A 27698-nucleotide genomic window follows, 5' to 3' on the forward strand; every position below is an offset into this window, starting at 1 on the left:
AAACAACAACAAGAGACATCGACAATTGCCTCACAGGAATTTCCGCTTTAATTGAATGGTGCCATCTCGAAGAATTTTACACAAGAAAACGCACAAAACAATACACCTCTTGCTGACGAATCCGATTGTAGAACGCATTACCCGCAGTGCTGCTAACGGTTGAATGGCACGGGTTTGAACCATCCCTCCCACTCTTCGTAGAATTATACGTTCAGTTCAAAGTATTTTAACACGCTCTCGGTTTCGCTCCGAGTGTGTGTGTGAGAGAGAGAGAGAACGAGCGAGAGATCTAAATTTCGCGTGTGCTCTCGCTCTCTTCTCTCTCGCTCTCTGGCATCCCGATCCCGGCAGAGCAGCGCAGCGTCGAGCGGTTGAACCGTGGCCCCTATTGTTTTTTCGCCACCGCATTGCATCGCATCTATTCGTCCGCAAGGGACGCAACAATTGCCCCGATAAAACGGATTACGAACGTACGCTTGTTGGTGTTTATCGTTACTGCTGCTGGTACGTGGCGTGCGTGTGTGTGTACGTACGTGTAGTGTGTGAGAGTGCGCGTGTTTTGTGTGTACCCGAGATCATCACTTTTGCTCCCGAAAACAAGAAAAGAAAGGTTGGTTATCCAATATATCTGTGTGTTTCTGTTGTGTGTATGTGTGTGTGTGTTGTGTCCGTAAGATTATTTTCCATGTGCTTTTCGAAGCGCTCTCGGTGCTGTGTGTGATTGACAGCCAGCACAGAAGCACTGGCTCCTTGGTGGGAAGCGTTTCGGGAACGTCGTCGTCGTCGTCGTCGTCGTTTGTCTCTCTGTGCGTAGTGCAAAATCAATTTCTGTGACACGCTCAGGAAGCCCCCGTTTGTCGATACCCTTTTTCGTCGACTGTGTAAGTGGCGTGGAGTTTTTTTTGCAAAATTAATATTATTGTGTGTACCTTGAAGAAACAAGAAAAAAACGTGACGCGTGTGTACATGTGTGTGTGTTTCTGGTGTAGAGAAGGTGGAAGAGAAGCGAGGGGAACGCAGGCATTTAGCCGAGAATCGCATTCTTTCGACGGGTGAAAGAAGAAAGTAGCCTTTTTAAGCAAGACACTCGTGTGGTGCGTCGTCGTCGTGGTTTGCTGCGATTACGGTTTCCCCGATCGGCCACCATCATCGTCATCGGCATAGTTTGGTGTATCGGAGAAACGTCATCACCACACGTCGTCATAGCAGGCAGGCCGGGAAGACCCATTCCCGTGGTGGTGGTGGTGGTGGTAGATACGCAACGGGCGCAAGGTATTGTGCGGGGACGGCCTCGCACACAGGGGAAAAGGGTGGATTTGGTGATTCGCCTTTTCCATCCAATTAACGCAAGTTCGCGCTGGGTGTGGTACGCAAACCGACGAGGCAACGGTTTCTTGAAGGTTTTTTGGATAAAAATAAACACCGCCCCAGCCGCCGCCGCCATCCCTCAACAATACACGGTGTGTGTGTGTGACGTGTGCCGATCGATCGCCAAGGCTGCGTGGCGCTTCTTTGCATAACCTCAAAAGAGGAAGAATTTTTCCACTGTCAAAGTAGCGGCGCACCCGGAAAATGTGAACCGATTCACCAGCCCCCTCCTGGCCCATCGCCTTTCCGCCCTTCTCCTGTACCGGGGTTGTGTGTTGGGTAGAGCAAGTTTCTAAGTAGGCAGAACTGTCTGTCGGCACTGTGTGCTATGTGTGTGTGTGAGTGTTCACAAGTTTCTTTTCTTCTTCGTCGTTCTACTTTGCTCGGTGCGTCAAAAAATAGAAGAATATCTAGGAAGAGGCGAGAGAGCGGCTAATAGTGGCAAACGTGTAAATCGTTTGATAGGCTGCGACTACAGCACAGTGTCAAGTAGCATTCGGTGTTGTGATCGTCGGCTTTGTAAAAGGTGCATGAAAGGTGCAAACAACCTAGCACCGCATCCGATGACTACAACTGTGCATGTGTATGTGTGTGTGTTTCCGTCAGCCTGCTACGTCGGTTGCAGAGCACTGGGTGGCCACTGGCCACGCACCGGTTTTTGTAGGCCGACGTCTTCCGATGGACGTTGGACCCATCTTTCTCCCGAGCCAAGGGGAGGGTTTGCTCTCTCGCGCCCACATTCACCGCGAAGCAGCAAAGAAAGTAACGCGACATGGTTGAACGCGCAACAGCAAAAGATGTGTCTGTGTGTGTATGTGTATGTGTTACACAGAAACTCCTTTTATTTTCGCAAACGCGTGTTTTCTTGCAGGCTCTGGCCTCAATATTGTACTTTCTTTCTGCCGCTGCTGCTGCACGTCGTTCTGCAATTGTGCAAAGGCCACCTATACCGGCACAGGTCACACCCGCACACACACACACACACACACATAGCAGTGTTTGGCCACCTTGGGAGGCAAAGCGAAAAAAAAACACACCACATTGCCGGTAGTACGTAGTCCGCGCGCGCGAATATATTACGGGCGGTGTGGAAAGGGGTGGATGTGTTGCCCCGGGGAAGAGGGAGGCTCGAGGACGGAATATCGTACGATGCCGTGTGACGTTACGGCGCAGGACCGGGCCGCGCGCGGAAACAAAAACATCACACCACACCGCATCTCTCTCTTTCTCTCTCTCTCTTCCAAACGCCCTTTGGGTACCTTTGCTTCGACGTGCGTCCCTGACACCGCTTCTGCATGTGTTTCTGTTTGTGCATACATATGTGTGTGTGTGTAATGTGGGAATGTGAGTTGTTTTTTTTGCTAGTGGGTGGGGTGCAGGGCCTACTTTAACCGAAATGTGTGTGTGTGTTTGGTACCGAACAACAACAAAACACATCTTCCTCTTGATTAGGCAGGAGAGAAAGGGGAGGGGAAGGAGGGACGTGTACCTGGCAATGCAATTTTGACAGCTTCATGTGCGGTGTGTGTGTGTCCCACATTCGGTGCATTTGTTTGGGGCTCGGGAGAGAGAGAGGTAGTATTGAGAAGGGCATTCAATGCGTGGAGTGGAAAACATACGAATTCCCGTAAAACAAGTAAAAAAAGACTGCAGTCCGGAACTCCAGCACAGGCATGAACACAGGAATTGCCCGGAATATGGCTGTCCGCGGCATACAAACTGGCCTACACGAAGTAGAAGAACCCGGTGGCGGCGTCCGGCAAAAGCGCCCGTCCGTTCACTGGTGGAACCGCTAGCCTAGCCCAGTATAACCGGCTGGACTGGGTGGGTTAGTTTGGCGAGACGCGACCTCATTTTTAACCCACTTTGCTACATTGCGGTTCTCTTTTTTCTCTCTCTCTTTGTAGGCATATCAGCACGAGACCTCGGATTTTTTGTTGAATCCATCGTGCAAATCGTTTAAAATCCGCTCGAGAATGGCCACCAACGGGGTACTGTCGCTTACCCTAGCCGTGCTTTATCTATATTGATGGCAACGTTTGGTCCTACCAGTCGAACGCAAACCGGAAGAAATGCTTCCTACCATTTGGCAATTATAATGTTTTGTATAATGCAAATGGTGCGTTCAATAGGGAGATCGCTAACGAAAATTGATGAAAAGCATACCATCGTAAAATTTGCCTGTTTCATTAAATCGTTTATTGGGTGCTAGCAAGGCGTAATGAAATTATTGCCTTGTACTTGCAAGTTTCACTTACAAACAAAGTCTTTCAACTGAAGAACCCATCGACCTTGAGTTATTGTGGGGTCCAGTTTATGAGCAATTATCGAACCTTTCCGGTAATCGCAAGGTTTGCCTTTATTCCGATCCAGCCGGCTCGATTCGTGGCATAAAAATATCGATTGAAATCTGTAAAGCGCTCTATCCGTTTGGAAAAGATCGGTTTTGTCTTCTTTTTAAAACAAAAATAATGGCCATCAATTGATGTTTAGGAATGTTTGTTTCAAAAAGAGAGATACATGCTACTAGAAACCCCCTAAAAATGAAAACAATAACAAAAAAACGGTTCTATAGTGTGCAAGTTAAGCTAAATAAGCACTTATTTGTGTTAGTTTGTTATTTATACCCTTTAATATTTATCTTCAACGCAAACACCTTGGCCCCTGGAACGGTCTGGAACGCGACTCGTCCGTCATGCCGCAGCGCAGCGTGTCTTCGTCGCTTCCAGGTTTGCGTGTGCTGCCTGTTCTCCACTGTACTGTGCTTCGATCGCCGGTCGTCATGCCATTTTTAGCGTTTTAAGCAATATTACGCGGCTTGGTCTACCGAACCCGAGTCCAACGCAACGGAGAACGTTCCACAAGCCTTTCAGGAGAGGGAAGGGAGAATTTTTAGCTTGCCATTCGTAGCGTTGTTTTGCCAATTCATGTTTACCTTAACGGTGGAAGAAGCTTCGTTCGAATTCTGCGATGAACGGGAAAGCTACACAGCTGCTGCTTTGCTAAGCTAAGTGGAATTCGATTTGCTGTATCCTATTATAATCTTTTCGAAGTGTATTTTACTACATAAATGAATATTGTTCTTGAAAAGTTTTATTTCAAGCGCGTGGCCTTCTCGACAACGCTGTGTTGGCCGAGTCGAATCGTCTCCATTCTAGCAGGATCCAAACATCATTCTTTGGAGCAGTAGGATCTCTCCACCACAAGAAGAAGAAGCTTGTCGTGAACGAGAGCCATTAAAACCAGTTTTTCACTTTCCGTTGTTTTGAATTCTTTCCGTTTCGTGTTGCCATTTTCCACAGTCCTGCCCTGGTACAACCGAAAGGTCCGTGCGAGTGGTTATGGATGGAACCGAGAGCCGTTGTGGTAGTAAGCAAGCGTGGTACAACGATGGCTGGTGGCCGTGTAGGGACATCGAAGGACTTAATTTATTATTTGCTTCACCTTAGTTTCCGTCCACCGCGGGAGGAGGTCGGATGGTGTGGGATGAGTCTCTGTGCGTCTCCCCTTTTTGTGCCGCAAAACAACTCTCGCCAAAGAAATGGGAGGGAGACATTGGGGAAGATGATGCGTTTTTCAATGCAAAAAAGTGCACCATTCCAGGTCGTGTCTGCTAAACCGATGGGCAAACATGGCAAATGGCATGGCATGACTGGCGTTGGCTTGGCTTGCGTTGCCCTTAGTTTGAGGAACACCAAACACAGAGGGTAATGTTTCTATCGAAACGGAAGGGGTTTGCCGTCTGGAATGGACATATGGACGCCTTGTGTGGTGTAGCAATGGGGGGAAGCAAGCAGGAACGCATAGTCTTGTAGATATGAGTATGGAAGAGCACATGCAAGCAGAAAGAAAACTGCTTTTTGCACCATACGGATGTGCATAATTTTGTTTCCTTTCCTGCAGGAGGAGAGGTATTTCTTTCGGGGCGTGTTCTTTACCTTCAACTTCTGCAACAGTGCGTTGTGTGCTTTGTGGAAGCAATACGCAAGCCTCTGCTGCACGGTCGCGCTATGCCACTCCACTGCACATACGCGCATGCTGCTCCAGAGTAGTTTTCTTTCCCGCTCGTGCGTAACGTTGACTTTCTCTCGGTAAAAAATCGTACACCGTATAGGAATATTGTATTTGCTCGAATTTATTTCCCCCACCATCGTTTATCGGTGGTGTTTTACTGCTTTACCTGCCACTCTTTAGTGAAGGTAATTAAAAGATGGAACGAACGTGTAGGATATACTTGCGTAAGAGAGTTTTATTAGAATAGGTTTTGTTGTGCCTGAAAGGAAAATTTAGTTTTTTAAATGTAAAATGTTTATGTTTTGCTGAGGTTTTGATGATATGTGATGTCACAAGCTGCTACTCTAACCAGCGAAGGGGGGAAAGATGCGATTCTTTACATTGCCATTTGAGCATAGAGCTATCTAAGGTGCTAATTGGTCCGACCTTTTCCAGCAGAGTGTATCTAATCGACAATTGGCTTCGCGCTACAGACAGTGAGTTGCTTGGGTGTATGTGTGTGTGTGATATAATTTGTTCTAATTTCAGCCTTTTCCAAGCTTCTTGTCCACGCTGCCAGCGTGTGTTGTTATCATTAGCCTTATGGGCTTAGGTTTTGATGTGGCATGCGTAAACACGTGGCTTGCATTGCTACATATACGGCGCGGTACATAATGCACTGGTTTCTGTCTCCATTAATGGCGACAATTCTGCTCCCCCCTGACCACCTCCCCCCCCCTGGATGTGCGGTGATGGTAATCGAGCTTAAAGTAGCCTTTTCGCAATCAGCCAGGGACAGGTATGTGAGGACCACTCGGACTGGAGGACTGGCCTGCCATGTGTGTGGTGTCGTGGCTTAGGCAGTGGTTAGGGAGAGAGAGAGTGCCCATTTTAATCTTGTTTGGTCAACGGCTGTCTCTTTTTCCTTTCCTTCTGGCCCTTCAACCAATTCAACCTTGGTGCGGTACAAAGTTGCGAAACGATGGACACATTTTCCCTGTTTTAGCATGCTAGCGTGGTCGTGTCTGGTCTGGGGTATGTTGTTCTGGCTTTTTTAACGGCTCTCAAAATGATGTGCTCGAGGAGCTTCAGAGTGTGCGGCTGCATACACGCATGTATCATGTTCTCTGCACAAACGAGCATAAATAATCTACCTTTTTTTGTTTTAGTTTTTAGACAAAAACCTTCCACGTGACAGACACACGGTCCGGTGCGGGAAATTGAAAACGGAAATAGTTTTGTCGAAGACGATTTGGACGATCGTTTGTGGACACGCACGCTCACCGGTACGACCGCATACTCGCCCCGCCCGTCCGATCTTGTTCGCGCTCTGCCTTCGAGCTGTCTGCGATGATGCAACTGCGTTTGTGTTCTAAAATTAAAATATCAAATTGAACCCATGAGACGAATTTCTTCTCTGCTTGCGATGGGACCCCGAGGTAGAAGAGAGGCGGTAACAGCCACAGGGGATAAGCTAATCACATTCGGAATGATATGGAAAACACGAGCTCTCTCTCTGTGCCAGACGAATAAGATTGTAGGATTGTTCTTTACGGTGGATGTAGACGCAGTGGTATGCGCGGTGCATCGATGTACTACGAATGTATGTGCGTTTGATTGGTGCAACGGCTAAGCTGCCGGCCGGTTCCATGCGTTTATGTAGACAAATCTGTCGCCCTTTTCTTGCAAATCAATACAGTCGAAGGATTGCGTCATTGCGTAATGTAGCGCGTACGAGCAAAAGAGGGCATGGAGCTAATGTTGGTAACTTCATACGCGATGGTGTGCATGCGTATCACGCGTACCTGTACAGTGAGGGACAAAGTAGTGAGGGCCAATCAAAGGTTTATGCAAAAGTTTATATTATTTAACATGTAATAACGCTGCCGGGATTTGATTCTTATTCACCATTAGGTATTATACATAGGTGTTAAAAGTTTTAGCTTAACAGCAACTAGTCTCAGCGAGGTGCTACTCACTGTACGCGCCAAAATATGACACACAAGACAGTTTGCGTACGCGACTCTGCTCGTTTGATCGTAGCAGGAACAGCAGCAGCAGCAGTCAGTCAGTCGTACGATGAGTCCAAAGATCGTTTGGCACGTACGCAAACGCATAAGCGACGACGTACAAGCACCTCAGCACACAAAAAAGGCCCGACTGCGGCCATGTAGCTCTTCTCCCCGACCCGACCTCTCGCCGTGCACTCGCACTGTCTTGTCTCCTTTGTGCCCCCTTCACTATCGTTTGCGCTCCTTGCGCTTATCTATACGCGCGGCGGTGGCGAGATTTTTCTTCTACTGCATCCAAAACCGTCCATTGCGCTCGTACCCATTTTCACTTAACCCCCCCTCCCCCCCTCGGTTCGTGGGGTGGGACAAAGTGTGGATGGACAGCGGATGTGTGTGAGGGTAAACGCCGGGACTGATGTAACCGCGCAGCTCGCGTTGATCTGCTGCTGTGTACCAGGCGAGACGAATGACCTCGCGACAAGACACTGTGGTTGATCCTCGTTGCTCGCGTACTGCTGCAGCCTCCTCCTTCTCTTCGTTCTCTTCGTTGCTGCAGCCCCATCTCCTCCTCGTTCGTTCGTCGTGTGTTGGGGGAGATTCATTAGTGCGGCGATAGTTCGCTGTTAGGTACAGCTCCACCACCCCGTGCGATCGCGTAATCTGGTGCAAGATTTTCCTCCCCGTGGGCCATGCAGACGGACATTGCCCGGGGGCGAGTGAGCGATATGAGCGGCAGCGATGGAAAGTGAAAGTAGGAGAGAAGAAAATTTCGAAGAAACGTTTTTCCTGTTTTCTTTTTAGTGAGCTGCTGCATTGGGCCGATACGACGATGACGATACATGTGATGAGTGCCGATTTTCTCTTGGTTTCATCAAACGATTTCTTCGGTAAAAAGCATCACATGCAACACGTTATAAAGCGATATCGGATTATATGGTTTTGTTTCTTGAACCAAACAAACATATTAAATAAGTTGAAACATTAACTTTTTTTCGGCAAATATTTTCACCTTGAAAAAGGGACATTTCTCTCTCGAAGTGTGGTGGTTTTGTTGCAAAACATCATTGTGCAGTTCATGTCACTGCAGTAGGAAACCACCGACCAGCAGACTCATCTGCGTAACAATTACTCAAGCAATTAATGACTGGTGGCTGGCTGCCGGTGGGGACGGCAATTTGCGATTTAATTAAGCGCGTAGAGAAAGTTGCGATCGTCTCTTACATGGATGAGAAGAAAATTCATATCCACGTGGTTATAGACGGTTGACTGATACAAATTTTGGAAGGTTAGATAGTATAGTAATTCAAAAATAATTTCAATTTAATGTATTTTTGAACGTTTCTTTAATTGTGTTTAAGAGTTAAGAGATGAATGTAAAAGAGAAACGGGAAGATTTTTAAATTTATTTTTATTTTATTAACGTTTGATTGTGCTTTTTATTGCATTTTTATGTTTATTTTGGGATATGAATACATCGACTGCGACTCGTAGTACGTAAAATATGTATATAAAAAGACAATCTTTAATAAATTAATGCTTCAAACTTGAGAATTCGCTCTCGCTTATCAAATATTGTTGTTCCATTCGAGGTATGGTGGGTGAATGAACTTTTTGTTAGCAATACGAAATGTACCGTTTCCATCCACCAACAGACGTCGCGATGCGTTGATACGGTCGTATATGTGGGTCTCTGCATGATGGATTATGATGCTGTGCGATCCGCTGATCGCCGTCCTTCGGCGTTCGATTTCGAGATCGTTCGCTGGTTTGCTAATTCCGCGGTGTCCGCGTGTGAATCGCCCGCTGTGCGATCACATGAGGAGGAAGATTTGCATCAACAAAAAAACAGGCGCATATTATACATAGGAAGTAGAGATTCCGGTTTGTTGCATCATTAGCGCGAATAACAAAAAAAGAGAGCCATCTCTTCCTTCGTGTTGCTTATTCTTCCTGGTGTGTTAACAGTCGGGTGTGTGCGTGTGCTTTTAAGCCAGCGATATCTGAACCACTTTACACTTCTTGAGCGTTAAGCGGATGATGGCTTCGCGTGTGTATTGTGCTAAACAAATCGCAATTGGACAAAGACGACAAACCAATTGTGGTGTGATGTGTGAGATATGCCGCAAAACACGGTCCAGAGTCCAATCCCGGAGGGCCCTCGATCAGCTGACGGCAATAGACAGCAGGAGCAACATCAACAGTTGAGGCAGATCAGACACATCGAGGGGGTACCCTCGCTCACGGGGCGTTTGGAGGGCCAATTGAATGTGTCTCAATCGCCGCCCTCCACCAACCCGAACACCAAACATTGTTGTGGCCGGCTCACGTTTCAAGTTCAAGTTCATCCGGAGGCTACGGAGACTGCCCTTCTTCTTCTTCAAACGAAACAGTGATGGTTGCGCGTGGTCAAACGCTTTTGTCAATTAATTTAGCTGTAGTCTGAGACTGAGGTCTAGGTTGGTTCTCTCGCTCGCTGAATGAATGATTGAATATTATTCCCCCGGTCTGACCCCGATTGGTTGGAATCCGGAATATTCCGGACAGTGGAAAGACATTCCATCTTAGGAGAAGGTTCGTTTTTCAAGATTAATATGATAATTTCTTTGCATCGTTTTTTTGGTGATATGATGTTAGGGCTATTCTTCATTTTAGCATTAGAATTATTGGATTCAAAAGGACACTTCCTGAATCTGTTTCCTGGTATCACTGGAACTTAACATTAAATCGTTCCATTGCAGAGAACCTTAATTGCAACTTCCCGTTTTGCCATGAAATGATCCGCACTAAAATTATACACAACAGATTAAGGGGCTGTTGTAATTGCGGATCTATAATGTGTGTCGCCACCCTCCAACCACCTTACTGTTGCAAGCAGGAAGTAGTTGTGTTTGAACTCGATCTGCCTCCGCTTAGTAAACATACTTCACCAAGGATCCGATAGGAGCTAGGACTACGATCGAACGAGTGACCTGGCTGGGCAGATATGATTAGACCACCATCCAATGTGAATGTCGCCCGGCCACACACACGGATGCGCCATGTAACGCCCAACCTCCTCCTCTTGGAGGCGCTAATCTTGTTTACCTTCTGGTGCAGCCCGTTATCGCCCTTTGTACGCGATGCATTTAGCCCTTTTTGCCCTATGGCGTCGTCCGCTTTAATTGGTGTTTAATCGCCCGCCGGGTTGAAGTTTGAACCGAACCGATTTGTACCACACTATCATCGTGCACGTACGGAATTAGATCGGGCGCCAGCTAGCGTCGCCCGCCGAGTTACAAGCGGCCAGAGGCCAATGGGTCGATTTAGGGCTGTGTTTACTACGAAAGGGAAGGAGGATTCGTTCATTAACACATAGCACGATCGATCGATCGATTGAATCGATGGCAGTGAATCGAACACTACATGTGTGTACCTTGTACATTGCCCTGCAGCAAAGGGGTGTTGTAAAGGGTCTACGTGAGGTGAGCTTCTATCACGTCGGACATCAGACGTAGGACAGGGGTCAATTAGATTGTTACATCGTGTCATTTAGCAGAATGTACCGGAAGGAGGATCTAGTATCTTGTTTCAATTATTAATTTCTCTATCAACATTATTGAACAAGAGAGAAAAAAGAACACCACATGGTTGTTGTTTGCATTATGGGAAAATATCCTTACCGTCAGCAATTTCCTCCCCCTCCGCGGTTGGAATTTAATCATTATGAAGTGTGTGTGCGTGTGTATGTAACACTACGACATAGTTGCTGTATAGCCCTTTTCTACCTTGTTTAACAACTTACAAGGATTTTCCAAGGTGTTGTGTTTGTGTTTTTTTGTACAAGAGTCGCCAACGAAACTCAATCATCGCCGCTTTCTTCGCGCCTTTCTACTCTGCCACAAAGGGCTGGGCGTTTATCATACTGTGAGTTACTGCCGAGCCAGCAACAGACATTATTGCCCGCAAGTATAGCTGGTGTAACAAACACTGTATAGTAAGGCTTAGTCATTAATTATGAAGCCTTCTCCGCGTCATCCTTGCGGTCGGTGTCGTTGTCGTATCCTCGCTATCCTTGTAGTGTTGTTGTAACGCTACTAACCTATTAATTTCCGTAAATGGGTTAAAGTGGAAAGCGTTTTCGCTTCGTAGGACAGCCTTGGTTAATTTAGCATGGCTTAGTTTGGTTCAAAATTACTGGCGATGTGTGAACGGTGGAAAAACGATCGGCTTAGCTAAGCATAATTACATTGTTTTTAGTTTGTGCATTTAAATGTGAACAAAACGATCGTTGGTCAATATTGCTTACGTAGCAATCCGATCTGCAGAGCGTCTTTGTTTGTGTGTGTGTGTGTGTGTATGGGGGAGAGTTTTGCATTGAAATCGAGCAGTGTATCCCTTCAACAAAGAACGTGTCTCTTAAGAAAACGGCATGATTCATTAGGAACGGATGGTGTGACTAACCTTAGGTGGATTCCCTTGCATTGTGTGCTTGAGCGTTAGAGCTAATGTTGGGCCAATAGTATGACAAAGTTTACTTGAATGCGGCTCCCGTTTCTTCCCATTCTTCTGTAGCTATTGTAACAATGTGGGGTGAATGTTTTTGCCGTCGTTTTTGTTTAAGTTAGCCGATTGCAAGAGCATGCGTGATTCATTTTTGTTATTCAGAATGAAAGACTAGGCTGGGTCTTCTTCAAACCAATCGTACAGCGATTGATTAATTTAAAACAAGCACACATACAGGGTTCCCCTCGATTTGTTGGTCGGTTTCCATAATTTTTGGTTCGTTGCCATAATTTATTGGTATCCTCCGATTGGAATTGTATTGATAATTGAATAAAAAAATCTAGGAAACGCCCAAAAATTCGTGGTAACACTAAACAAATATGGGAAGCAACCAAAAAATGATGGGAATCAACTAATAAATCGTGGGAAACCCTGTAGGATGGCAGTCTAAAACCTTTCATTTAGCTTATTCCTGAATCTTTGACGCCAGACACCTCGTGACATGGTGCGCACGTGTTGTATTAATGCTGTCCGGTTTATACTCGTTTTGCAAATCACGGCCGTGAAAATCGTATCTCAAATTACTTTATTTACTTAAATCAGAAACAATAATTACATTTACATCTACCCCGATAACACGCATCGATAAGGGTTGTTCTCTTTCTCTCCTCCCCCCTTCATAATCTGATCAAACCACAGACACAAAGCGGCGAGAAACCCATCCTCTAGTGTGCTGGACGGCGTGGATCGTGCTCTCTCGGCCATGAGCGTCTCTGGTCACGCACACATCACCCACTTCGCCTGCACGGATGGTCCCGTTCGCCCGTTTTCCACACTTCTCCTCGTTCCTATGATGTTGTACACTCGTGCACAGTGTGTCGGTTCCGTCCAACCACCCCGTCCAGGTCCAGATTGCACTTTGTACCTGTGCCACGTGATGCTAGTTGGCCGATGGCTGCTATCCAACCCGGTCATTATGATAAATTATCTCACACAACCACAACTACCGCGCTCGCTCCATGAGAGTGGGGGAGGGGGGGGGGGTAGTATTCCCCGTGTACATGTGTGTGTTTGGCTTCCACATAGCGCCGCTTGTAATTGCTCCCAGAGCTGTAGCGCACAGTGTGTGTAGTACCAGTACGAGGGCGCAAAAATCAACCCTATTTTCTTGCCCTCTTCCCAACGTGTGCAACGTGCATCTTCACTGGTATAGTATCACTGGCACCGGCAATGCTGTGATTCGTGATCGCAATCGCTTGCTGCTGCCGCTGGTTTTCTTTAGCCTCCGATCGCAACGGGAAAGAACAATTTGTGCTCATTTAGAACAATTGAATTAGTGATAAGAGTGTAAGCGCAGGGGACACGAACTTACAGGGTTTGCCAGTGGTTCTCATAGTTGTGGGACAGTTGCTTGACTCTATCTAATCCTTATTGCATTCTTATTAGACAGGCTTATTGCAAATTCTTGTTCCTTATTCCTGTAGGATCCTAAAGGGATTTGTCAAACAAGGGTGCTATAGAGTCCATTTCCCTTGGCATAATGTTGTTTTCCCGTAAGTACGAGTCGATAAAGTGTCCCACAACTATGAGAACTCCTGGAAAACCCTGTATATCCTCCCGGGGAGGAAGAGGAGGAAACTGGTATCACTTCCATCACTGATAAATCTTTCATGATTTGGAAGTCCAAGGATTAGATGTATGTGTTGTGCCAGAGGTCGGTTGGTCGGTTGCACTTAAGTAGATGGTTTGCCGCTCAGATTGCAGTCATTATCACACGGTGTACAATGAGATAGAATTGTCGCAAAGGAAATTGAATGCAATTGACCTAGAAAACGATGCATAGGGCGTGTATGCTGCTGTATGTGCATAAATTGTAAACCAGTGTTGACGATAACGATCACGAATAAGCATAATTCATTTGATGTGACACAGTTTACTCGTAGTTCTATCGTAATGTCAACTGATGTTGTTTTCAAACTGATTGCCCCAAAATCCAAAATTCGCATCTACTCAGCTGTAGTATGCTATTCACCTAATGATACTGTAAAGTTTCTAGAAAGGTTACGATTTGTTTATCTCTAACCGGAGTGCAATTTGCATGTGCGTATATTGATACTACTCCTTCAATCGAAGCCCTGCTAAGAAAAATTCGAGAGAGAGAGAGAGATCCATTCGAGACCGGTTCCGAAATGCTGATGGTTACTTTTGAGGTCAATTTCGACGTCAAGTGTTGCAACCGATCTACGTCGGCAAGAGGTGGAAGAAGGGGTGATAGCATGTCAAACGGGCTTCTAGGGTTAGTAATTTCGCAAAGTAATTAATAAGATTTTGTACGTATCGCTGGCGTCATTCGTTGGCTAGCTGTGATCGCGTACGCTAACCATTTAAGGTCTTCTAAGAACCCCTGGGGCCTTTTGTCGATTAGTGTGTTTTTGAGGGATAACTAAAGCATCAATTATTCGATAGTTTAATGAGAAAAGATCATGTACGATGCACACAAAAAAACGAGCATTTAATTGATGTTTTTGTGTAGTTCTTCATCCTTCACACGCAACACAATTCCACACCCTTCCCGTCGCGTTCAACGTGTTTTGCGTCATTTGTTTCGTAGCTTTCGATCGGCAACACCTGTGCGTGCGTCTGATTATATTAATTTTTCTGTTTTTTGTTGTATTTTTTCCCTCACAGAACCCCTACATCGTGAATAGTGCTGTGTTGTGTGCGTCCCTTCTCCAGCAGCATCACTAGAGCAGCGCGCCGCCATTAGAAGACTGATTTTTGTAGCAACAACAACCAGCTGCACCGGAGATCCCCGATCGTGTCGTGTGAGCCGACGCTAGAATCTTATAAGAAATCGCGTCTCCCGCAGCACAATTTCGGGTGTGTTTCACTGTGGGTGTACGTTATCGATCCGCGTGTGTTGTCTGTCTGTCTGTCCTATATCATCAACCGAAGGAGCCATAGTGTGCTATTGTTGGTGTCATTGTGTGTGTGTGTGGGGGGATCATTACTGTGATCATCAGCTCATCGAATTTCCCTTGCCGGATCTTCACACATTATCATCCCATCACAGGAAGCTCAAAACAATTCACCGTCCGTTTCTGTGTGTGTGTGGTGCGTCCCGGTGCGCATTTGTTGCTTGTTGTGTGTTGCAGTGCAGTCATTTGAACAGAAAAATTAGTTGGTCCAGTTGTGTCTGTGAAGAAACTGGTGGTACCATCGAAGTGTAGAAAAGGTGGTAGTTCATTCATTGAAGGTACAGAAGACGCGCAAGCGTTCGATCAGTAAGTTTGGGAGTTTCGCTAGGAAAGGCAACAAGAACAATTGGCAGCCGGAAAAGCACATTATCATTCTATATTCACAATCACCGTATGTTTTGAGGTGTGCATGTAGTGGCCTGGGAACGTTGTGTAGTTGTCTAAAGTCCAAAAAAGGAACACATCTCTTTGTTCGTCAAAATGTTCATCGAAGAAGATATTAAGTAAGTAATCCACAGGACCGTGTGCTCCTCTCTATCTCTCTCTCTTGTATGTGTAGCTTTTTGCGCCAATTTGTTGCGGACGTTGCGGCAGCTGGTGGCCTCAACGTTTGAGTTTGGTTGCGCTTTAATGATTTGAGTTTTTGTGTATCCTTTCTTAAGATTCAATTCGACTACTTACTATGTTGATTATTTTTTAACCTAATTTATCCTTTCGCTCTTTTCGCTCCGTCACGGAAATCTAACCAAAAATCGAACGCCGTATTATACTAACATCGATTTCTTAATTATTTGTTTTCATAACACTTTCCTCGTTATTCTTTTCGTCTCTCTACTTTTAGCAGTAACATGCATGCCAAAATGAGAAAACTGTAAGACCAAACAGTTCTCTAACTCGCCGTTTCTGTTTGTATACATTAACAATTGTTCCTACGGGCACGGTAGTTAGGCTTTCGTAGCTTTTCTTTTGCATTGTACCTTTTAATTTCGTGTATTGGTGTACTTAGAACTAAGCAGAATATTACGTTAACACAATAACCAGAAAAAAACGGAAACAAAAAACAAACGAATGGCACAACACACGTGCATGTATGTTGCTCGATGGACACCGAACAGTACACTACCAATCGGTGTACAAAATCGTTCAAAGTGGAAAGTGGTTGCAACGGTTTCGCGTTTATCTGTTACGGTTGTGACGATTCTTATCAACCTCGGTCGTACAGAGAGTTCAGGCTGCGTGCATTCTTATCGTATTCGAGCCACCGAAAAAGCGATCGATGAACTTGAAGAACAGTTCGGTCCAAAGGTCTTTGGCGGTGTAGATTTTCAATGTTTAGTTTCCAAACCCCGAAACCATTGGAGACGCCGAAAGAACGGGTCATGGGAAACTATGGGTGACACATTACGAGATAGTGCGTGTGGTGGCACTGTGCTGGGATATCTATTAATCCTACGACGTTAGGATCGTGAGGATCAGACTGTGCAAGCAACAAAGCCGGCTGCTGACCCGATAGTCAATAGCCGATAACATGCGGACAGGAAATGCACCTTATGTGTGCACCAATGTGTATGTGTGTTTGATTTCTTTATCGCAACCCGAGCGCGTACTCGACACGCCGCATGTGGTTCGTATTTTTTATGATGGTTGATACTTGTGGCGTGGTGCAAAGTCCACATGGCGAGAGGTAAACGCATGTGGTTAATAGTTCCATTTGCTTCAGAAAAGAAGATAAAGAGAGGTAGTATTGAAAAGGGGAATGGGACTGGTTCCGCCTTTCGCACGCCCCGGTGACCGATAAGAAATCGAACGAGGAAAGCGAAGAAATAAATATGTTCGAGCTACATTTCTCGTTCAAAATTAGCTTACAAATGGGTTTCTCAGGAGGCTCGTCGTACAAAATAAACTTCCAGAGCTTTCAAAGTCCAACATTTTAAAGCTTTTCACAAGCCTTTGTCACGAGGCACGTCACAGGGTTCCTGGTGCACCATCATAGGTTGTAATTGGTTGCACGGTTGCAATGGCAAATTATCACAATCTCTGACCCTGGTTACCGTAATCTTAACCGACTTTCTGGGAATCCGAGGCAAAACAAAAAAACAGACCAGTAAGCTTTACTTTTATGACACCTTCAATCTGCAATTGCAGTCCCAGAAATCTGGCGATACGTGATGGTTGGTGCGGGGAGACGATCACGATAAGCTCTAGCGCAGTGGAGGTGGAGGGGGAGTTGGGAATTCACTGGACCCCCGGTCCCCTTACATAACGATCGTGTCCCCGTGCTAAGGCTCGTGGCGGAGATTTGCAAATCCCACACATCAATAAACTTTTAATGCGCCCTCTTCACCGTTATCGGGTGGTCGAGTTGGATTATTGTCGGTGGAGATGTGTGGTAATCTTATCGGTGGCTCACAGTCAAAGGTGGCAGAAAGTCCCGGGGATAGTGCATGTGTGAGAGTTTGGTGCAACCTGTTAAGCCATCCAACCACCACCAGCGGATTCCGTTTTGACGCATCTATGCCGTTAGGAGGAGAGGTTACTACGGGGTGTGGGTTGCAGTGCCTGTGCGAATGCATGGTTAGAAGCTGGGAGTAAAACAAAAACAAAAACTCAAACATTGTCCGGTTCGTTCTCTCTCCCATGGAGTTATCTGGCTGACCGGCAGTTGAGCGGACTTTTATCATGATGTGCGTAAACCTGTGCTCGGGATTTACAACCAAGGTTAACCAAAACGCGCCTGTAGGATACAACCCGGGGAAAGAAAGCCCGATACGAGAATGTTGTCGCTTTCGTCGTAGTTGTCGTCGTATTCGTCGTATTTTTCTCGGGGTCGGGTGTTGGTTGGCAAGATAAGATTGGTGTGATAAGTGAGGTTTCCCCCGTGGCATATCCTAACCGGCGGCCGGCACACCACCACCAAGGGCGCGATTCCTTTGCAGGCTTTTTCCTGGTAGTAGTTGTTGCTCCGCTGTTACTACGTCTTTGGTTTTTGTGCGTTTTCTTGAGCCCATGTGCTGTTGCTATTGCTGCTGCTGCCGGTGGTGGTTACGCCTTTTATGTTTGTGACCGTGCCGGTGCACCGTTCAGTTCGTGCTACTACACGCTACAGTGCGGTGGTTCTTGACATCGATCCGCTTCGGTTTCTCGTGTGCCGGTCCAGTGCTTGCCCTGCCCTGCTGTGTTGTGTTTTGATCGCTGAGAAACGTTGTTACACTTCCCCAGGCTAGCCGACAGGACATCGCGATGACTCACAAACAGAAAGAGTAAGAGTTGTGGTGGACTACAAAAGCTCAGAGAACAACAAAAAAGATCGATTCTTTAGGGTCAAACGGAGGGATAGAAGAGTGGGTGTTAGTCGTGGTTTGGAAAAGTGGATTGAAAGATAGGGAGGAAAATAAATTAGCAGGAAATGTGGATAGAAGTGGAACTATGGATGTAATGAAATCAATCACCTGTTGATCGCAACTGTCGTTATGTGCGTTATTGTAGTGTAGGATATACATTACAAGGACAGATTGGCTAGTCAATACCGGGCAATACAGACGACTGTGCACATTCTTCATCATTCGCAAACCATACATTACTGTTTAATTTTATAAATTTATCGTAAAATATTAACAATGCATGGTAGTAGTTCCTTAGAAGCTTTAGGACCACGTTATTTAAATATTTGCCGTAGTCACTCATATTTCTCTTTGCTGTTAGCATTGCTGTTAGGAAAAATTTTACTCTGTTTTACATTATAAACTCACTAATAAGATTCTTTTCTATTTATTACCAACGTACCAACCCTCTTCAGCATGGAAAGCGTCTGGGTGCAGTCGGCGATCGGGGCGATCAAGATCATCACGATGGTGTACGACATCATCACGATGCCGATCTATCTGGCCATCCAGCGACCCTGGAAGCGAAGACAGCTCGCCCGCCGGGTGAAGGTAAGCAAATCGCATTTAAACTGTTTCACGAATTTATTAACAACTCCTCTTTTTGTCTCCGAGAGCACGTTTCAATTCAATTTCATTTCCTGCTACTGTTTCCACCTCCAACGGCATATTGTTATCGTCAACAGTGCCGTGCACAGATTGTAACGTAGAAAGGATTAGAGTAGCTATCGGAACAACGCAAGCTTGGGATTCGCAAAAAAAAAACACGTCATAGGCTCTGTAGCTTTTCCGCGCCGTGCGCACTGCCGCCTCAACTGTGTGTAAGCCCTTCAGGGGTATGCTGCATAGAGATTAAGCAGAACTTTGGTCTGTTGTTTTTTTGTTGGTATGCCGGTATGCGAGAGATTGTTTTGACGCATGTGTGCGCTTATCACAATCAGCATTATCTGGATTTCGGTAGCCCAAAAGGTGGGGTCACGCGTGTGCGCGCTCGTGTTAACCATTGTGGAGTTGGGGGAGGATTTTTACACCACTGCTGCTGCTGCTGGGCGGATGAAACGAAAGCTTATCACAATTTTGGCACAGCAGAGTAAAACAGGAGAAAGAACAAGCAAAGAATTGTGAGAAAATGTTGCACAGAGAAGGAGGAGGACCCACACTGTGTTGAGCAACCCCGGTAGCAAATCATCATTTATTTGTGTGGATACGGATATAACACCACCTAACATGGATGCGGGGAAGGGAGGGGGGGTCTCGGTGTGCACTAAGGTGCAACAGGTGTGCATGTGCGAACGGTATCGCCATGGTCATGGTAAAACTCGGATGAAGCAAAATTAGCTGCAGTCGAAGGGTAATGCTTTTTATAAACATCTATATTCATAGGGCAGCTAGCTATAGGAAGGGACCAATTCCTTGGGGGTTAGGTTGTACCTTCTTTTCTGCATCGGTCGATACTTTTTTTTCTTTCTCCCTGTCGGAAGCCCTTAACCTTGAGATGCCTCGGGGGCTTTCAGGCGTGGAAGTTTGCAGCAGAACGGAGTGCAGAGAGCATTAATGTACATTACCCTGCTCGCGGATAGGGTTTACTCGCCCGCGCCGTGGTCGATGATTGATCAGAAGATCTGAACGCGCTAGATAAGGAAAATGGATTGTTTGCTTCCTCGTGGCGGAATGGTTAGATCATGGTTACGAGGCTACCTTTGGCATTACGTAGAATGGTTGGATGCATACAGTGCACTTGTGATGTTAAAATTCAATGTAGGATAATGAATTAATCATCTTTTTCTTCTTCTTATTTGGCACAACAACTGTTGTCAGTCAAGGCTTGCCTTTGGTACTACTAGTCGGCTTGACTTTCAGTTACTTATTGATTACCCATAGCATTCGGGTCTTGAACTCATGACGGGCATGTTGTTAAGTAGTGCGAGTTCACGAGTATGCCACGAGACCGGCTATGAATTAATTATATCAATGTGTAAAATGCGATTTCGATCAATTGTTACACTCTTGCTCAAACTAATTGAACCCCCTTTCCTTTCATATCTTCTATCGACATCGTACTAATATGCTTTACCCTTTTCTCTTACAGGCCAAGATCATCCAGCAGGACAGCAGCTCGATCACGTACCGGTCGGTCGATTCGCCCGGTGAGATGCACGTAAAGATGATGCAGAACAACATCGACACGCTCGAGCGTATGTTCAACTTCGTCACGAAGGTGCACACCACCAAGCGGTGCATCGGTACGCGCCAGATCCTGGGCGAGGAGGACGAGATGCAACCGAACGGACGGATGTTCAAGAAGTTCCGCATGGGCGACTACGTGTGGCGCAACTTCATCGAGACGGAACACGCGGCCGCCTGCTTCGGTCGCGGTCTGCGCGAGCTGGGCCAGGAGCCGAAGCAAAACATCGTCATCTTTGCCGAAACGCGGGCCGAATGGATGATTGCGGCGCACGGTTGCTTCAAGCAGAACATGCCGGTGGTGACGATCTACGCCACGCTCGGGGATGACGGGGTGGCGCACGGTATCAACGAGACGGAGGTAACGACCGTGATCACGTCCCACGAGCTGCTGCCCAAGTTTAAGAGCGTACTGAACGTGACGCCGAATGTGAAGAAAATCATCTTCATGGAGGACCAGCTGCACCCGACCGATACGACCGGCTTCAAGGAGGGCGTGGAAATCATTCCGTTCAGCAAGGTGATCGAGATTGGCAACACGAGCACGATCCGTAAGTGTTTTGCAGCGCAATGCAGAGCCAAGCGTTGGTGGTGATGCCGGGTTGGATGTGTCTGTGTGTGTGTAGTTTACTCACGAATATTTGCATTGGTTTACAGCTGGATCCCCGCCGGCCGCTGAAGACACCGCCATCATCATGTACACGTCCGGCTCGACCGGTACGCCCAAGGGTGTCCTGCTGTCGCACGCCAACTGTATCGGCACGATGAAGAACTTCTGCGATATCTTCAAAATCTATCCGGACGATGTGCTGATCGGGTTCCTACCGCTGGCGCACGTGTTTGAGCTGCTGGCCGAGAGTGTGTGCCTGCTCACGGGCGTACCGATCGGCTACTCGACACCGCTCACACTGATCGACTCGAGCAGCAAGGTGATGAAGGGCTGCAAGGGCGATGCGTCAGTGTTACGGCCGACTTGCATGACCTCGGTACCGGTAAGTGTTGTTGGTACGGAGAAACACAGAATCGGCCGCCGTTACTAATCGGTTATCTTTTTTTTCCCCTTCTGACGCCAGCTCATCCTGGATCGAATTTCGAAGGGTATCAACGACAAGGTGAACGCAGAAGCACCGATGAAGAAAGCGTTCTTCAAGTTCGCGTACAACTACAAATCGAAATGGACTGCTCGTGGCTACCAGACACCGCTAATGGACAAGTAAGTAACGGTTGCTACGCGCCCCTACTGTGTTGTGAGGTGTATTTCATGTACTAAACATCCGCCTACTGTGATTTTCGTCCTTCAGGATTCTTTTCAAGAAGATCGCAAAGTTGCTCGGAGGCCGCATCCGCAGTGTACTGTCCGGTGGTGCTCCACTTGCACCGGATACGCACGAACAGATTAAGCTATGCCTGTGCGTCGATGTGATCCAGGGTTACGGTCTTACGGAAACTACTGCCGGAGCGGCAGTAATGGACAGTACGTATTTTCTTGTGCATCGTCTATCACTTTTCCTCATATAACAGTACGCTAACTAACGGCACACGGGGTGTTTGCTTGCAGAATGGGACATGGAGTACAGCCGAGTCGGTGCACCGTCCTCAAGCAATGACATACGATTGATAAACTGGGAGGAAGGAAACTATCGGGTCACGAATAAGCCCTACCCGCAGGGCGAGATCGTGGTCGGCGGTACAACCGTATCGAAGGGCTACTACAAGCTCCCTGGCAAAACGCAGGAAGACTTCTTCGAGGAGGACGGCCAGCGATGGTTCCGTACCGGTGACGTGGGCGAAATCCACCCCGATGGTGCGCTTAAGATTATCGGTAAGTGCAGCGCAGCAGTCGCTTAAAAGCTCTTTGTGCGGAATATTAAGAAGAATTTAAACGTTACAGATCGTAAGAAGGACTTGGTGAAACTGCAGGCGGGCGAATATGTGTCGCTGGGCAAGGTGGAATCGGAACTTAAAACATGCCCCGTGGTGGAAAACATCTGCGTGTACGGTGACTCCACGAAGCAGTACACCGTGGCGCTGGTTGTGCCGAATCCCAAACATCTGGAGGAGATCGCAGAGCGGCTGGACATTCGCGGGGTCGAGTTTGAGGACCTGTGCGACAACAAGAAGTTGGAAAAGGCCGTACTGCAGGAACTGGCTGACCATGGTCGTAAATGTACGTGTTGTGGGCGATGGTGGTGTGCTTTTGAGTGTGACTTATTATTAAATTACACTGTTTTCCGTGTTCTCTTCTGCAGGCAAACTGCACCGTAGCGAAATTCCCGCCGCCGTACACCTGTGCAAGGACATCTGGACGCCCGATATGGGGCTGGTGACGGCCGCCTTCAAGCTGAAGCGCAAAGACATCCAGGAACGGTATCAGGCCGAAATTAGCAAGATGTACGCGTCGTAGATTGCGTTGTTGGTGGTACCGGCTATATTAGCACCAACAGTCAAACTACTTCCACAAAACAACACAACAACGCGCGCATGCAGACATACAAACCATACACACAACATACCAAGAGAAAGAAGAAGCGCGATTTGTACGTAAGGCTGTAGAAATTATTCACATAGAACGAACGCAAAGACAGCAAGCTCTAAAAAGTAGCATTACGCATAAGATCCGTGATCGTCGTCGCACCCGTCACCGGTGCGTGAGCTATCGCGGACGATGGGCGCCAAAATTGCTTCGATCTCTTCGTTCGCTCTCTTACCAACACCTACCCCCTCCGGTCCTGGCTCTCCGTCAGCGCGTTCGCGCTCTTCTCGTGCTCCTTTCGCTCAGAGGCATGGCACTGGAATTTCTTTGCGAACTGTTTGAAAAGGACATCACCTCCCAATCCTCCCCACACCCATTATATCCATCCTCGGAACCATGTGGATGGATTGTACCATTGGGTACTAAGTGTAAAGCAACACTACTACTACTAACCAAGCTCTGGCGCTGGACGTTCAAGCAAGCAGGGGCGGAGGAACACAAGGAGCAAAGCAACATTTCACACACTACCGATGGAAAGGAATTGCATTTGAGAGGAAAACAAAAATGGGGAAAATGCACCCGCGGAGATGCGAAGAGGGAAAGTGTGAGAGGGAGAGAAAGAGAGTAATAGAGAGATAAAGCCGACAAGATGAAGTTTTGTTTCATCTTCTTAAGTAATGCTAATGCTAGTGCGGCACCCACCACGTGGCTAGTCGTATTTCTGGGACCTTCGAGTGGAGTAATATTGTTTTTTGTTTGTTTGTTTGATCGTTTTTTCGTTTCATTATGCATATACATTTTTCTACTCGTCATCGGTTTCTTCCTGTACTTCTTGGTTAGCTATAGTTTATTGTTTTTGTATTTTTTAGTACGATAGAGCACACAGCGCACGACGGTTGCGCGTTCGTTCACCTCGATATGTGGGAGGTGTGCGTGCGCAGTGTGACAAAAAAGAAGAAGAAGAAAAAAAGCGCGATTATAAACATTACAATTGAGCGACTCTCGTGTACGGTTTCTTCAGTGTATGTTCCTTCAATGTACATTCGTTTTAAGTCGCGTTCTTGTTCTACCATTTTGCGTTGGTGTGCCGCTGCACTAGATGCCAAGATCGAATAGTTTGTTATACATTAAGGGACGGTTTGATTTTTCGTTACAATTTTGTTTTTAAAGTAAGGAAAGAATCCTAAAAGAAATGAAACAAGGCGGGGATGCGATGCTGTGTAGCTGTAGCAGTAGTAGCATAGTAGCAATGAAATACCATATTTATATGAATTTCGAAAAGGAAGCCCACATTTGCACGACGATGTGGGTCGGAGGAGGAGAAGGAGGAGGAGGAGGGGTGGTGCGAAATGTGGCCCACATTGGGGTGGTGTGGTGTGTGCGGTGGGGTCCTTTTCGTCTAGCTGGATGAACAAAACACGGAACATGGTTCGGATCAACATTGTTCCGGTTAACTGTTTCAAGGGAGTGGGGTTTGTATAGGCAGGGTAGTTAGGAAAGACTTTAATGAAAACATGCGGAAATTCCAAAAACACACAAGGGCTTGGAATATGTTTCGGAAAACAAAAAGAAAACATTAGGATGACTTATCAAAGAAATGCAGAGTGCAGATGTGAACATGTTAGGAAACGGAATCGAAGGGACGGGGATAGATGTGGGTCTCTTGAATAAAGTAGTAAAATCGAATGTACCTTCTTGGTGCGGTTCTTTTCTCTTCTCTACTTTTTCCCCGTACTTTTCTTTTCTTTGTCTTCTAACTATTTTGCAATGTTGTTTTGCCTTCGCTTGTTATCACATTTGTTAAACAACCACACGGACACGCAATACACCATGCGGAAAATGATGTATAGAAGGACAAGAAATAATTAGTAATAAATTATAACTGTATTAGAGTAGTTTAGATAAAGGAAACAAAATAAATCGGTGCGATACATAAATAGTTAAACTTTATCCTAAACGAACGAACGAAATGAAAGCAAAACAACCCAGATAGTTGAGTTTACATTTGGAGCATAATTCAACAACCTTATAACCAACCTTATAACCCTTAATGAGAACCTTCTGGACGCTGCAACGGGTACCGTATTAATCTATTGGTGGACAAAAGAGCGTAGTAAATTGTTAGCATCTGATTTTAGGGGGATCGTACGATATAAATCGTATGTAAAACTAATTATGGTGTAACCGAACCGTGAATCGCGCGTTGCAGTTGGCCCAGTTAGTAGTAAGCATCACTTCTGCGCAACCGAAACTAAATAGATTCAATCTGCAATCCAGTGTATATATGGGAGATAGTCAACGCGCGATGATGATGAGCCTGCTCCATTGGCGCAATCCGCAGATAAAATCAGAAATGCGCGGCCCTTGTGTAAAAAGCTGTAGCTTACAGACAAAGTTAGAATACATTTTGTGGCTTTTGTTATCTTTTCCACCCATTTAGTGTTGATTTTCACTAGCTGCTACTCTCCCAGCAAGGGCCGCATTTTAACGGTTCCGCTTGTACGAACACGGCTTGTATTTGAAGAGTTAGCTCCACAAGTAAAAACAAATCTTACTTAATGATCATCTTGGGAAAGGGAGTTCAGCATAGGTAAAATTATTAAGTCATAATATACATACACACACACACGCAGGCATGGGACACCATTATTAATGTATAATGTTCTAATGGGGGTAAAACTTAGGGTTGCGAGGTGGAAGCAAGACCGCAGCATAATATTGATGGATGGTGGGATGTGACACGAACGAAGTGGCGAAGGACGAGTTGTTAAGTGATGAGTGCGTGCGATCATTGAGAGTCTGATTAGGGTATAGGAGTGTATGAGGCTGTTGCGGTGGGGGAAACACATCAAAATGCAACGAGAAAAGCTAGCACGGCTCGGCGTTTGGACGACACCAGGAAACAATAAAGTTCACTAAATATCATGCGGCTTGAGTCTACTCTTATTTTTATCCATAAATTCCTTTTAGGTCATAGTTTTTTTTATTGATTGGAATATGTAATTGTCACGCGTTGTAAACTAATTTAAGCGAAACTAAAAGATAGATAAAAGCGTTAAAGCCGCACAATTTCCCCATGATTCGCGCGAATTTTAAACCCTCAAAAAGCGCCATCTACACACGACTGTCAGTAGCTGAATAGTTGCATCGTTTACCCACAAGGTGACACTAGCATCGCACTGTGAACAATGCTTGGACAAATTGTTTGGGTGTCATGTAAAACCCGGTGGAGTCGTAAGAGAGGTTGATAAATAAATAGTATTATTTGGTTTATATTTGTTTCCATTCTATATAAAGTATTTATTTTGTATCCATGTGAGCGTTAATAATATTATTAAAAACTTTAGTTATGTACAGCAAGTAAATATTGAATTAATGTAAACTTAATTAATGTGTATCACGTGGTAGCGTGATAAATATAAAAGGGGATGATTTTAAGTTAAAATATATTAAATTTCAGTGGTTAGCTATACGTGTTTTTGTTATGCTTTAGTATTCCATTGTATTTTATATCTCATCAATATAGCAAACGGTATCAATCATTCCTTTTTTTTTGCATAAACTGCATCTCTAACCATATGCTTTTATGTACAATATCGTTCATTATGCTTGTCTCAACCGAATGTTACAATAAAACGAACGTCGTGCATCGTGTTGCGATGTTTGTAGTGAGGCTTCAAACACATTTCCCTCGCAAACGTATTCAATTGCAATCCTGTGATGTACAGCTTCAGCAGCACAAGTTTGCTAAACAACAACAATCAAAACAACAGCAGCAAATCACGACATTAAAGGGATGGCTTTTGATTGTTCATCCACCAATGGATGGACACTAACCGTTGAAACCGATCCGATGACAACCGACCGCTGCGCGCTTACAGCCGCTTGACCACCACGTGTATGCTTGCAAAACTCCCGGAAGTACACATCATAGTTTGGACGCCCCATACAGCGCGCTTCCGTATGCCGTGCGTCAGTAGTAGTAGTAGTGGTGGTGTACATGGCGCGGTTATGGTTTTAATTGACTGTTGGCGGCCGCGTCCGGCACAGATTATGCGTCGGTTTGGTAATTGCTTAACACAATTTCATTATCCCTGGCCGGTCGGAAGGATAGCGGCGACAATGGAACGGCCATTGAGGGAAACAGTCACAGTATTGTGTGCGTATCTGGTTGGGACAATTTTCCAACCACCACCATAGCGGATCATCATCATCGCTGGCATCATTGTCAGCAGGCGGCACTTTTTTCCTTTTTCGCCGTCGAGCCTGTTTGTCCGCCCGCTAGCACGTTTGATGTTTAACGACCGCAAATTAAGCCACCATTAAAGGGTGGATTGAGGAATGAAATGAGATTTTTCTACCACTTCCAGTGGCACTTGAAGTCGGGCAGCGTTGATGCTTTGGGAAATGGTTCATTCTGCGTCGAAATGTCTGTTAAAGCCCATAAAAGAAGCTCGGTGAAAATTGAGCACAACAAAACCATAATGTAGATAGCAATTACTACTGCCACTACAGGGTGATAGGTTTAATTTAGACGCTTTCTTAATGATTATGATGGGTTAAAGTTTCGGTTTGATGACATGTGACGTGTGGAAAAAGATAATCATTGTGACAGAAACAACTGATGTCACAGTTGTCGGGAGTTACGTTGTTCTTTTGGCAGGTTCACCCTTTATCTTTATCTTTAAGTAGTGATCATTTATGACTGTAGTCTCGATAGGTGTGAGAAAAAATTATATCTTTGTTTATATCACAACACCCATCGAGACTGTTCCTGCGAAGGAAATTCAAAAAAAAAATCTGGATTTTAAGCCTTTTTGGCATGAAA

General features: G+C 45.9%; 1 protein-coding gene across 6 annotated transcripts; it reads left to right on the plus strand.

The window, feature by feature from the left end:
* Window positions 1–387: 387 nt before the first annotated feature.
* Window positions 388–25795, plus strand: LOC120898063 (long-chain-fatty-acid--CoA ligase 3). Of its 6 annotated transcripts, none has more exons than XM_040303396.1 (10): window positions 388–610; window positions 14544–15336; window positions 18630–18765; window positions 20303–20948; window positions 21055–21389; window positions 21471–21610; window positions 21699–21871; window positions 21956–22219; window positions 22289–22564; window positions 22647–25795. In XM_040303396.1, the coding sequence occupies exons 2-10, from the start codon at window positions 15314–15316 to the stop codon at window positions 22799–22801; spliced, it is 2148 nt and encodes a 715-aa protein (XP_040159330.1). In that variant the 5' UTR covers window positions 388–610; window positions 14544–15313; the 3' UTR covers window positions 22802–25795. The 6 variants fall into 6 exon arrangements, with proteins under 6 accessions (XP_040159330.1, XP_040159335.1, XP_040159334.1 ...); XM_040303401.1 differs by having other exon boundaries at window positions 14544–14753; XM_040303400.1 differs by having other exon boundaries at window positions 14544–14735.
* The last annotated feature ends 1903 nt before the right edge of the window (window positions 25796–27698 follow it).

The sequence above is a fragment of the Anopheles arabiensis genome, chromosome 2 (assembly GCF_016920715.1).
Source record: "Anopheles arabiensis isolate DONGOLA chromosome 2, AaraD3, whole genome shotgun sequence".
NCBI classification, from domain to species: Eukaryota; Metazoa; Arthropoda; class Insecta; order Diptera; family Culicidae; genus Anopheles; species Anopheles arabiensis.

Excerpts from the sequence above, each read along its gene's own strand:
- LOC120898063 (XM_040303396.1), top strand. The coding sequence starts at position 15,314 with ATGTTCATCGAAGAAGATATTAA. Across the intron at positions 15,337-18,629 it reads TTCATCGAAGAAGATATTAA|CATGGAAAGCGTCTGGGTGC; the intron begins GTAAGTAATCCA and ends AACCCTCTTCAG. Across the intron at positions 20,949-21,054 it reads TGGCAACACGAGCACGATCC|CTGGATCCCCGCCGGCCGCT; the intron begins GTAAGTGTTTTG and ends ATTGGTTTACAG.